Genomic DNA, 13,541 nt, shown 5'->3' with positions numbered 1-13,541 from the left:
GCTTTCCCCACTTAGTATAACAGCTATTATATGAAGCATTTTTCCTTACATTAGTTGTAATGACTGACTTTAACTGATTACTCTGTTGAAAGAACTGGTTTTGATTGACAAAGATGTCTTCTTGGTATTCTTAAGAGCTGCAAAAATGGCTGGTGCATGTAGAACCTGAAATACCTTCTCCCTGCTGCACCTTTCCCCCATAGTTTAAGCACTTACTTAATGATCTTTAGTCTACAAGAGGTTTAATTTTATGGTCATCTTAGAAGTATCACTTGGATGTAGGTTAAAATATACCATCTTGCTCTGAAGGAAAACTTCAACCACAGCTTTAGCACAATTGTCTGGGAGAATACTGATGTGTAGGAAACTACTTGGGAGTTTTTGTCATGGTCATGTTTTGATAGAGGATGATGGTTTTTGAGGCAAATAATCAGGCACCTGGGTAAACAAGGTAATAGTGCTTCATCTGCAACAGAGGTGGAGAATTCATCTACTGTAGCGCTGCTGGCTGTGACTGTCTTACTGATGAAAGCAGCTTTTCACAGCCCCTCGAAACGTGCTGTGCTATTTCACTTGTGACACTTCAAAGTATGTGATTGTGTGAAAATCCTGGAGTGAATTGTCTTTTCAAAATTTTAGATGAAAAGAGAAATACCAGAACATCAACAGGAAATAAAACATTTTTATTGAATATCTGTGTAATATGTATGTTATTTTAACAACAATTGGAAAACTCTACTGTGGGGAGTCACTACACAAAGTGAAACAAAATATAAACCACCTCATCAAAAATGAAGGTAAAATACGGCTAAAGTTGTCAGCTCGCGGGCCACGAGCGATATGGCAGGATAAAACACCCCAAACATTTCTACAAGATACAGAGAAAACCCACACAGAGAAACACTCAAGCAGGCAGTAAATATACACAAAGGCAACTAGGATCTTTCTACAGCATCAGATTCTAATACTTCACACAGCTTTGTCAGAAAGGTACATGTGGCTTCTTTGAGGATGAAAAATGTCATCTTGGTCACACGGCAGGTTCAGTCTCTGAGAATCATTGTACCTTACAAACCAGTTCTAGGGTGACATTCAGTCTGGCAGTGTAGGAAGAGAAAGCATTAAGAATACCTTAACACAGTAAGTCAGTCCTGGCACTTTGAACCTGCAGCTATCCTGAATGAGTAACTGAAAGCTGGAGACCATGAAGCTCTTAGGCTGGAAAGCTGACTGTCTATTTCTTCTCTTTGGTGGGGTTTGGTCCTTAAGGATAAGATTTTAAAATATTCCAGCTTGATGCTTTGCATGTATGTGCCTGTTTCTATCAGAAAATGTCTCGCTTGTGTTTTTTCTATGTTTCATGTAAAAAAGAAAGAAAATGGATCTTGCTATTCTCACTTTTGGAGGTGGGGAGAGATACAGGCTTTTATTCTCCTCCCAGTACTTTGCTGCTGCTTTTACCATCTAAGTACTGAAAACCAGGGATGCTTGGCCATCCCTGCACTGACCTCTGAGACTGTCACACCTCTCCCAGAAGCAGAGCCTTGAGGGAGGCTGTGGAATTCAGTTTGCAGTGCACAGTTCTCCGATTACATTCATCTTTGTTAGACACAGAAGACCGATAAGAACATTAATGGTTAATTCTCATGCCGCCCTCCAAAAGCAATAGCATTTCCACATTTCTAGGGTAATTTGCATTGCTGAAAATAATGACCTCTTCAAAGCATTACAAATATATTCACAGCTTGGAAAGATAAGCGAGGGGCCTCCCAGGACGGTACATGAGCTAGAGGTGATGCCCTGAATGACTTGATGAGATGGTGCAGCGGAGGTGCCATGCTGGGGAGCTGTAAGATGACTCTACGGGAAAGCAGCAGGGGCGAGGGCGCTTGGAAACGTAGAGTATTGCACAGAGCTTGACAAAATGCTGCGTGGTCAACCCATTCACTAGAGCATCCTTGTCCCCTGCATAGCTCTCCAGTTCTACATTGGTCCGTAACAACTGGAACTGCTTGTGCTATGCGTTCCTTCGGCAGTGCAGTAGAAGGGAATGGCAGTATTATTACAATATCACTACGGAATAAATTGATTGCTATCCACTGAGAAAACTACATTTCTAAGCACACACGGCAGTCACAGTGATACACAGAGCAGTCTTTCAAGACTCTTATGGAATGACTAATAGCTTCATAATAGTGCCATTTACTACATAATAACATTTAAAACATTTAAAAACTCCTCCTGAAACGAGCATCTAGTATACAGAAGAGGTTGCTTCAGTTTTCTAGAACTTGTTCTTTGTTTTCACTTTTTTTTTAAAGGACAAATTAAAACTTAAGTATAAATAGTATATAAAAGGTCACTAGCTGTTCTCTTTTGGCTTACTTTGAAGTGCATTTAGAACTATGGCTAAATTTTGTCATCTTCTGATGGGATTACAATACTGTCTGTTTACCATGAAACTATTTTGTATAGTAAACTCACACGGCTGTGTCTAAAAAATATTCTGCATTCCTTCTAATCTGAGTTAGTATCATAAAATATTTTGTTACAAAGTCTAATGTGCAAACTCATTATAATGTGAAATTGTGGATGGAATTCACAGTATGCAAATTTTGTATAAAGGTGATAATGGAGAGCTACTCTTGTTTTCATGGCAGCATTTTACTACTGCCGCATTTCCCTCTTCCCCCTCCCTGCACTTCTGCAGTGGTCTGTCTCTGTATGTTGGATGAAATCGTTGCCTCCTGTGGAACTGCTTCCTCAGCTTTGAATCTAAAGCCATTTCAGTCTGTTATGTGTTTGCTTTGGAATATATACAAAAAAATTATATCCTGGCTTCTGGCTACATCTCCATGAGATCAACCATGGAACTGCTCAGATCATGCTAAGTTGCCTGTGAAAGAAGTCTACCCAATTGGATTTGCCCCTCCAAGATTCACTGTGGACGTGAAGTGTGTTATTAGGATGGTCCAGTTGAAAGCTCAGATTTAAGTTGTCCTTTAAGATGTCAGTGTAACACTACTAGTGCCTTACAAGTTGGATATTTTTTTTTTCTGGAATGCAGACGATACAATAGTTACCCTATAATATAGTATCAGCTCTCCTATATCTCAGTCAATTTACATAATTTAAAATAGAACATCTTATTAAAAACATCTAGATATACACAGATTAGGAAACGCTTACAACATACAAATACACAAACTAGAAATAAATTCTCAGCATACTGATGTATATATACAACTGTGTGATACAATAAATAATTTCTGTCATGCTCTATCTACACATCATATTGCTTAAAAGAAGAGTAGATCTGGGGCGGGCAGTGGTGAAATGAAGCGCCTTTAAAAGGCTCTCTACATTTAAATTTGTGCAAATTAAAATGGGAATTTTAAAGTACAACTGATCTGTGTCAGAACACATGGCTGGAAATGAAAGGACCCATATTACTGAGGTATTTACAGATACTGGCTAAAGAGCACTATGTGGGCAAATGCAGAAAGGCTTCTTCGTCTTTTTCTTCTTCATAATTTAATTTAATTTAATTTAATTTAACTTAATTTAATTTACTTCTTGACTGCCAGCATGGCATCTACCTCCTCCTCGGGCTGTAGGGTGTGCCACTGTGCGATGGGCCGCCGGGGGTTGGCCAGCATGTCTGACCAGTGCCGCAGCTCCGCGCCGGTGCTGTTGTAGCCCACAAAGACCTTCCCGATGGCATCGTTCTTGCCAATCTTGTCATAGTCCAAAACAGTCACAACAATTTGCACTTTCTGTAGTGAGACAGAGAAAGAGCAGTGAGCGTGACAGTAAGGGGAAGGCTGGCAGGGATGAATGTGGGACAGCCAGCCACGGAGAAATCATGAAGGGGGAAGTGTCTGACAGCTGGAGTAGATTCTAGATTCCCCTAATGAGAGGCAAATTCAAACTTTTGTATTTGCTTCTTGTGAGCCTTCCAAATAAAATCAGGTTTACCACCTCCCTGTTAGCTTGGAACTTGCCCCCTTGCATTGAATAGATTAATATGGAATTTGTTTTCCTTTAACAGATTAACAACTTACAGGTGAGTTAATTCAAAAGTTGTGCAATTTTACACACCCTTATTTTTTAAGTAAATAAGTTAACAACTAACATTCACAAATAGCTCTATGTTTGCAATGCTGTACTCCATTCTGTTAGTTGTTTTTCTACTTCTTAGCAACTCTGACCCATCCATTCAGTATGCTAGTCAGGTATTTTCAGATAAATTTAGAAGATAGCCCTTATGGTTACTACACACACGTGTTCTTGTCTCTATGCACATGTGAGCACTTGTGCCCATGTACAAGCATGTGTGTATACTGTGTATATTCTGTGTATTTACAGAGAAATCTAGGAAACAGGCTGGCTGCTTAAGGGAGCTGGAATGGATGTATAAACCCCTGGTGTGTCAGGGCTCTGACACTGGCACAGCCTACGACTGAGCTGATGCTGCAGTGCCACTTCTGTAGGAATGGTGACCTCTGGCAAACAGGGTTAAACAGGTCCCACATGGTTTGTGTGAGCCCATCTGTCACAGCTCATAGACAATTTTCCATCCGTTTAGGCTGGGGAACACTGGGAAGTGTTTGAGCCAGGCATTTATGTTTGTAGTTGTGTGCACATACACACAATTCCTCTCTTTCGGGTCTTTAATAATTGTCAGAAAAGCATAAACAGCTATGCCTTCAGTGGAGTGGTGTTCTCCTGTAACACCACTTGAGACTTTCACTCTTATTTTACAAAACTGTAAGCACTTCTCCTTATAGAGCTTTATTTTTAACAATGAGCATACAGTTCTTTTCCTGATTCCAGTGTCAGCTTCCTGAATAGAAGGAAGAATGCCCTGAAACACATTTCCAGAAAAAAATCCTCTATTCTCTAGAACGGGGCTTTTAAATTTAAAGCTTTAAGTATATCTACAATCTGGACCTCTTACTAGAATGATTAATTTCAGGGCTTGTAATAGGATTATCTTTTAGAAGTAGCAAGACCAGGGTCATGAGGTTTATTTTATAAAGTAAAAAGTCCTTTCAGGACTGTACAGTTCACTGAGCCAGAGAAAGAGATGATTCCAGCAGGCACTTAAGTATTTATATAGTTGCTGATGACAAAAGTATAAATCAAACTCAAGATTTTCCCTCCCCAGAGCACTCGCAATAAAAGGCAATATTCTGAAGCAGGTATTTCTAGGTGCCAGAATTACATTTGAAAAAGTGAGTGTTGCTGTTTGCAATACACTCACTTTTAATGGTACCTCCCCAAATGAACACTTACATTTTACAATACATTGTACATTCACAGATGTAAAAAGTAAGCATGAGACTATTTTTTTTTGCACAAAAAAAAAAAAAAAAATTTTTTTTTTTTTTTTTGAAAAAAAAAAAAAAAAAAAGCTTGCCTGCTGTACCTAGAAGCTTGGGGATAGTTATTACTATTTTTTTGTTTAATGTTAATCATGAGACATAAATGAGCACTGTAAATGAAGGATCCTTTTCCTTGCTCTACAAAGACGTAAAGAACAGCCAGCTCAGATAATTAACTTGGAGATGATTCTCCCCTCGTGATCTCTGGACTAAACCTACAGAGAAATGTGAGCATCACTTTGCCTTTGTACCACATATTAAAGGAGCAGCTGCATGGCAAAACCCAAGAGGTGCTAGTAGAAAGAACTGCCTCTCCTAATAAACACTTGGATTAGCAGTTTCCATGGTGTGATTAAGCCCTTTGGACTGAGAGGGCCTGGAGACACTGCTGCCTACAGAGGTAGTCTGTTCTGCATGTGGCAAAACACGTGCCTGATCTGCCAGTAGCAACAGGATTTGACTTCCCTGTGGTGTTCTCCCATTACCCTTGAAGACATCACTTTATTCCTCTTAAGAACCAGAACCTATAGTCACTGTAAAATTGTTGAAAATGTTAACGTTTGGCTCCTTTAAAATTACACAGATGTACTGCTATTGACCTGCTTTCCCTCCATGACCTCTCTTCATTCTCCAACAATCAAGAAACTTGTATAACCATTATTTTTTGACAGTGAAAGTTTGCTTAATGACTTTTATATGAATAGCACAGGTCACAGTGACTCCTACCATAGTAAGTCCAAATAACATTTAAAATTAGTTTTTCTAATGATGAAATCACTTCAATATCCATCATGAAGTAGTCTAAATGTAGTCTTTTATAACTAACTCGAAATACATTGGTAAATGACCAAAGTCCATAATTGCAGATTTAAAATTGGGGCTATATAGTCAAGTGGATAGCTAAAAGGTAATTCTAATAAACTTATTTTAAAAAAAGGCTAAAATTTAAACCTCTAAACCACAATACTTAAAAATAAACTACATGCACCTCAAAAAATTACTTTGAATTAGAAGGCAATGTGGTCAAGTACCAAAAATGTGCCCTACCATGCCAAAGTTTTGATAGGGTAATTTGGAGGTAACCATTCCACCTCCTTAATCTTATCTCTATTTGGGAATAAGATAATCACTAGTATGTTATAAGTGGCCTAAGACTGCCACTTGATTTGATTAATCTCTTTTTGCCTCTGGGTCTTTGATCCTTGTTGTGAAATCTTCCACAAGCACACAGACCAGCTCTCATTAAAATCAACAGAAATTAGCCCCCACTGGATTTCCCACTTTTTGACTCCTAGAATCCATAGACACCTGTACATGCAGCACGGCACGAAGAAATTCTAAATGGACCACTCATGCATCCAAGTCACTGCGCCCATGCTTCACCTTGTCTAGTTTTATTATTTTTGTTAGCGCCAAGTCAATGAAATGCAAGCTACTTGGAAGGTAGGCCTTGGCTCCTGGGCTGCTCTCCAGCCCAGTTGCTACCAAAATCCAAGATACACAATGTGAAAACCCATACCAAGCTCTCATCTAATGAAGAGAGGGCTCCAAGTTTTGTCCAAGCAATTTAACACATCAAAACTTTTAAACTACAAGTTTAAAAGCATGGCACCTAATTTATACTATGACCTCTCTTACAATCCACAGCATGATGTATTCCCAGATGTTTTAACTTATGGTCATTTAAACTGGAAGGCCCCTGAAAGGACCCTTTCCCCACTCAGCTGCACCCAGAAAAGCTGGGTTTTTTTAATTGCCTAACATCTCCACAGTCTTGGGGCTCCGTGGCCAGGTGGGAAGCCAGCCTGCAGTTCTTCTCCCACATGCCTCCTGAGATGGTTAAAAAAAAGCTTCTCTCTTGAGATAAAAGACAGTTAACATCAAAAAAAGTTAATTCTCTCTCATGAGAGATGGTTTGCCTCCCAGTAGCTCAAAGATAGGCGACTGAGTCCCTGAAAAAAATTACACAATGCTTTGTCCTGGCATTTTCCACTACTACTGCAGGTGACTTCCACCTCACTGTGCTGACTTCTGAGACTCTTAATTTTAGGTACTGAGCTCTGGGAATAGTATCTGGACAACTGCTGGAGCTCTCCTGAGGAACTAAGAGAACAGGTACTGCAGTACTGACCCCTAAGATTCTCAAATGCCTTTTTCCAAGAGACATAGGAATCACTGAAAAAGTTTTCAAAGTGTAGTGAATAATTCCTGAAAAAAGCTGTGTATGAATTAGGTGTTTTACTTTAAATGGCGGCTGCAGTGCTTTCAAAAAACAGGGCAAATAAATGCATAAGGAACACAAATTTATCTGATAATGCCAGTGTATTATTTTAAATATTTTAGGGAAAAATGCTATATATAGCTTTTCTTTTATCCCTACACCTTTTGGCTGGCACATTCCTTCACTATCTCCCTGTGGACTCTTTTTTTCCCCAAATCCATTTCTGTTAACAGAAAATGTCAGTTATGCATTTCTCACTGATGAATCAAAGCTTCCTAAGTACTTCACATTTTATCATTTCCCTCTTGAAGCAGTCACACTCATCTAATGTAGCACAGGGCTGGCACCTAGGTGCTAATGAAGGCATGCACATGTGATAATTAACAAGATTCCTGTTAAATATTTATAAGGGCTGAGAAATGGAATGCAGAGGAAAGACAAAACACTGTTTGACATTACCTGAATTTGCTCGAATGGTACTTCAAAGCTGAAAGACTCATTGTAGTAGGGATTCAGAGTGTTCTTTTTAATTGTAGTCTTTTTCTTCTTCAGCCTCTTTCCATTCTGCATCAGATGGATCTTCACATAGGGATCTAAGCATTCAAGAGAAGAGGTAGAGCTAAGAAGGAGAGTTCAGTGTGTTTTCTACAAATTTTAATCCCATAGATGTAGGAGTAGATTTAAAAAAAACCCCAGAAACAAACAGACAACATTCACAGCTCATATTTAAACAAGTCCTTAATTTCTACTATAGAAAAATTCCTGTAGGATTGTCAAGTATTCCTGATGGGAAAAGGTACAAAGTATTTATTGCCTTGTCTCCTTAACATCACGAAGGTGGAGTAAATTCCACCTAACTTTGTTCCACAGCTTATTAACCATCCTGCAAGCATTTCCCAGCAATGGTTTGTGGGGTGGTTTTCCCAAGACCGGTGAGTGCTGCCAAATGCACGCAGCAGGTACAGAGCTGGCATGGCCGGATGCTCTACAACCACCTGGCAACTATTCCCATCACTCCTTGGGCAGGTGTTGTGCCGTGGTTTTCCTGTCCTCTGACCTCCCTGCTGAGCTGTGACTGACAGGGTCCAGCAGGGTCCAGCACTGCCTGGCAGGAAAGGACCCTGTCCCTTCAATACCAGCCCTCTGCCTAAGTGCTGCACACAGCCAGAGTCCATGGGGGCCACGGTGCTGGTGTAAATTACAGATTGGCTTTGCCTTCTCTATTGAATTCCCAGTGTCATTTCAAATGGCTTCTGGTGGCAAAGGAACAGAACTCATTTGGTACCTAATCAGGTATTCCTTGTGCGAGCAAAACTTTCCTGCACATTAGAGCGCTGATGAGGTATCTCAGTGATGGTAATTTCAATGGAAGCTTTGCCTGCTTAAAAGAACAGCACCTTTGAGTGAGTCCTTTCACTAGAGCCATGTGGCTGTCTGGAGCTGGTAATTAGAAGTACCCTCACTGAGTTCAGCTATTTTTCTGTTTAGGCTTACCCTGAAGCAAAATTTGAGGCATCTCAAGCTCGTATATTTCAACAGCCTGTATGGTACTGTCACCAAAATTTGGGTAGGTACCTCCCTGGCTTTAGGCAGCTGAACTTTGATGTAGATCAAGGCAAGCTTCCCTTGAGTGAGCTGGCAGGAGATATATAAAATGCTGCCAGACATTAAGTCACCTGCAGCATAAATAAGGGAGCCTGAATAAGGCAAACTATCAAAGAGAGGGCTTCTCCTTTCCCTCCCTCCTAGGGCTACAGAATAAGGACAAATGAACACTCCACTTAATATGAGGAAACCATGCTTTATGATTCTGTAATGAAATTAATTTTTGGAAGAGTAATTGCACTCTTCTACAGTCAAAATATGCCTTTCTCTGGAAGACCTGGGTGTTCAGGACAATTAAGCTACTGGAGTCACTTGATCACAGTCTACAGTTCCTCTGAAGGAAATCTAATTTTGGTAGTAGATTCTTCGAGACAGCAGACAAGGGTATAAAAAGATCCAGTGGCTGTGAAAAGGAATTTGGAAAATTCTAACTTAGGAATAGGCACATATTTTAGAAGTAAGATGGAAACAGCTGGAGTAGCTTCTCCAATGGTGAACTTTCTGTTACAGAGGGTTAAGACGCCTTCTCCCTCAAAAGACTCAAAGTTCAAACAGAAATTAAATCGGGGTAGGTTTATGCTTCAGGCAAGATGGGATTGTAAGGGTTCCTTGTGGCTGCACAATTTATGAATCAAGGAGTATCATGTGAAGAGCAAAATGCTAGCAAAAAGCCAACAGAGGTCTATTTCTTTTTTAATACTGAGTTCAACATCACTGCACACAGGGTTTTGAAGATGGAAAGGAGGTGAATCTGGAATTCTTCAGCATAAGCTGGTACTTGAGAAAAGCTCATCACTTTCTCTGATGCCCCATGCAAAATGCAAAATGATTTGTGCTAACTTCAAAATGATGGTTTAGGTATACCTAATCCATACTAAGAAAGTTTAGTAGTCAATGAGTCAGTAGTAAAGTGTTAAGAAATGAGAATGAGGTAAGATGCTGTAAAAATATAATTTGAGTCACTAGACTGGAAGGCTAAACAGTACAGTAATATGTTGTTATTAAGCGTATTAGAACAAATTAATTTATTAAAATAAATGCAGGTGATATAAGCCAGTTCTTTGCTGATCTGTGCCTTTGCACAGACAATATACACAGGTTTGATGATTGTTCATATGTCCTTAAGGAACTGTTCAGTAAGATTTATAAAGGGATGCAGAAATATTCCTATATTGATAACAAAATCCATATTTTGTAGAAGAGTATTTTAAAACTAAAAATCAATGTATATGAATGCTTCTACATCTGTGAATACATTCTCTTTAAATTATTTGCTTCAAGTGACTTTCTATAGTTTCTATCTTTGTGCTTGTATTACAACAAAACCTGACCTAGACAACTCACAGTAATGGGACAAGACCCACAAGACACATTTCTGTGGTTTCTTTTTCATGTCCTGATCAGTTTCTTCTGTTTGTTAGTCTAGGGAATTGAGTTAGGCTCAAATGCCAGTTTTTAGAGAAAAGACCCAGTGGTGCCACTGCAGTGTAGAACTGAGTGGCAGACGTACCAAGTGGAGCACAGAATGGGGCATAACACGGTAAAAGAATCCAATTTTCTTTCATCTGAGGGTAGAATTGTCATGCTAATCCAAACGAAATTTAACTGAAACCATGTTCCTTCTTTTCTTGTTCCACAGGAAAGTATTATGTAAGTCTACTCATCACAAACATTTAAAATCAGAACAGGGTGTCCAGCTTAAGTAAGTGGGCCATTAAAGGTTTTGGCTGAGTTTATCCTCATTGGATGGTATATCCACTTCCTTGTTTCTGAAGTATCCTGATCCTAACTAATTCTCCCCTCTCCTCATTCTTCTGTGTCCCATACATGAGCCCCTCCACCACTGCACTATCTTCAGTTACATTCTCCCATGTTCCACAGCGTTAGCTCCCCCAACTCCCTAGTAATCTGTTTGCTTGCACACTACACAAAAATCCTGATACCTAAGCACAGACTTTCTTGTGACTTCATGAATAAATCTCTGAAAGAGACAAATACTCTTCCACTAAGTAACAGAAGCTGAACTGCTTAGAATCAATTAGTGGAAGAAGGGATGATAATCAAGAGAAAGCAGAACCTCTGGGAAGTGCCAGTCTCCAGTGATTTTTGTGAGATAAGGCTTAGAGCTAATGGAAACGTCTTTCCTCTCTACTTGCAACATAACCTCAGTGCTGGCCCCATTAGTCATCTGAGTAATACTTTAACATGTAAATAGTCTCACTGAAGAACTGAGACTAGTAAGGATGACAGAACTGATATTACAGCCCTGCAATGATAAATTGCCTGTTAAATGCCTAGTCTGGTCATAAAGGGCAATGCCAATGAAAATAAGTATTTCTTTTTATGTACCCTGGATAGTTATCTCATTCCAGAGTAAATATCTATCTTTAGTTAAATAGATTGCACCCCAGAATATTAATTTCTCTCCATAGGTAAACATCACTGTATTTTAGCCAGTTTGATTCCTTTCAAGTAAACAGGGATATAGAATCACATTACATCCCTGGGTATCTCTGGATGGATCACGCTCATCTATCTGCAGGAAAAGATGTTGCACCCAGATGTCCCTCTGCTGAAGGAGACAGAATAGCTTTGTGTCCCTTGCTTAATAATCCATTTTAACCAGTGTATGGGACTAAATAAAATGGTGCAATTTATTCCCTCATTAACAGTCTAGCCAAGAATGCTAAAAAGATGTCCAGTTCACAACTAATTGTGCATTGTGGCTCTCACAGTAATGTCTCAATGGTGGCTAGCTGAACTGCTTTTAAAGCATGGAGAGGACAAGCTGACACATTTTGTTTTCCTGAAGTTTGCAGTAAGATGCCAATACATTATTCAATAAGTAATCGATATGGTATGTAATACCAAGATTTCTACAGTAATCTGGACCATGAGGCATAGATTTATAGATATTTATACATATATGTATACATACACACACACACACAACTGGAACTCTCTTAAAATAATGACTACTTACAAATATGTTGTAGACAAGATGCACTTAGTTGGTTAAGAGATTTTACAAAAGAAAACCTTTAAAGGAAAAAGTACTACAACTCAAAAGAAGAAAATTGTGGCAAAAGACAATATGTCAGGAAAAGGTACAATTTGAGAATGGCTGTTTTTCAAGGGTTTTCAAGGTGAAAAATATTAGAGGGGTAAGTAGCTAATGAAAAAATCATTTTCCACGTAGGTAGAAGAGAATTCAGCAAGCAAATTTCCATTTCTGTGGATCTTCAGAAAAAAGCATCATTGGAATGGTTTTACTACAATGGCTTGTTCTGAATGCAAACAGAAGGACGGTGCCCATCTTTTTTAAAATAACATGGAGGCTTCTGCAATCTAATGATAATATGAAAAGTAAAGCACCTAGAAGATGATAAATTTGAAAAATGCCACAGAGATAGCATTGAAATTGATTGTTTGTGCAGTTACAGTCCCAAGGCTGTGGGCAGGGGGAGCTTAATGGTTTAAAGAAAAAAAATCCCATGCAGGTCTGTGCAGAGAGATCAGAGAAAACCCTCTACAAGCTTTGAGAAAGCCTAACATGATTAACAGGAAAAAACATGAGCCAGAACAAACTAGTCACAGATACACCTGAATAGTTTCATATGACAAAACACTGTAATAAAATGTTCTCAACTAAAATGTAGAAATGGTGAAGAACTACAGTGGCAGAACTGCCTCCAGCTGTATTTTTGTCTTCAAAATGTTCAGGATAACTGGGTGTTCATTAGCACGTGTTTTTTCCCATCAGAAGAAAATTTATGCACAATCCATGCCAAAGCTCAACATCACTGACATTTAGAGCAAAAGTGTCAGCAGACAGTGGAGTTTCCATTCCAGGAAGCAGAATGAATTAATGAAGAGCTTGGAAATTTATTCAAGAAGTAAAGAAAATGAGGTTTGGAAATGCAGCTTTACAAATAGCTGTGCAAATGCAGTTAGGACAGGGGTGACATGTAGGGTGCATTGTTGGTTCCAGGCTAAAGAGCCACTCTCATCCTGCAACACAGCAGCACGGTGGAAAGCCAAGGGAAGACCAAGCCAGGGGCTTAGACCAGAGCTGGAGCAGGGTCAATAGTGCATCCTTAACCTGTTCCCCTTCTGTGCAAACAAGCTTCAGGCGAAATTCGGGGCAGGCAGTGGGGAGAGCAGCCATTTAATACAGGGAACAACCTTATCTTCCATAGAGACTGTATCTGGGATGGAGGCTGGCAGCACCGGCAGTACCTGCATGCCTCTGGAGAGCAGCAGCAGCACAGGCCAGATCTGGGCTATGGAAAGCAGCAGGGCTCTAAGAGCAAAGAAAAATAGGAAGA

General features: G+C 39.5%; 1 protein-coding gene across 1 annotated transcript in view; it reads right to left on the bottom strand.

Moving 5' to 3' along the window:
• Window positions 1-3,543: 3,543 nt before the first annotated feature.
• The window catches only part of SYT1 (synaptotagmin 1), a 241,185-nt gene continuing 231,187 nt past the window's right edge, over window positions 3,544-13,541 (bottom strand). Inside the window, exons 9-10 of the mRNA XM_041409785.1 lie at window positions 8,068-8,201; window positions 3,544-3,776 (exon numbers count right to left, since the gene is read on the bottom strand). Of these exons, the coding sequence (XP_041265719.1) occupies window positions 3,570-3,776; window positions 8,068-8,201 (341 nt within the window). The 3' untranslated portion in view covers window positions 3,544-3,569. The remainder of the gene's footprint in view (window positions 3,777-8,067; window positions 8,202-13,541) is intronic.

This window comes from Onychostruthus taczanowskii, unplaced genomic scaffold, assembly GCF_017590055.1.
Source record: "Onychostruthus taczanowskii isolate IOZ18803 unplaced genomic scaffold, ASM1759005v1 scaffold31, whole genome shotgun sequence".
Classification (NCBI taxonomy): domain Eukaryota; kingdom Metazoa; phylum Chordata; class Aves; order Passeriformes; family Passeridae; genus Onychostruthus; species Onychostruthus taczanowskii.
This window is presented reverse-complemented; position numbering and strand designations above follow the sequence as displayed.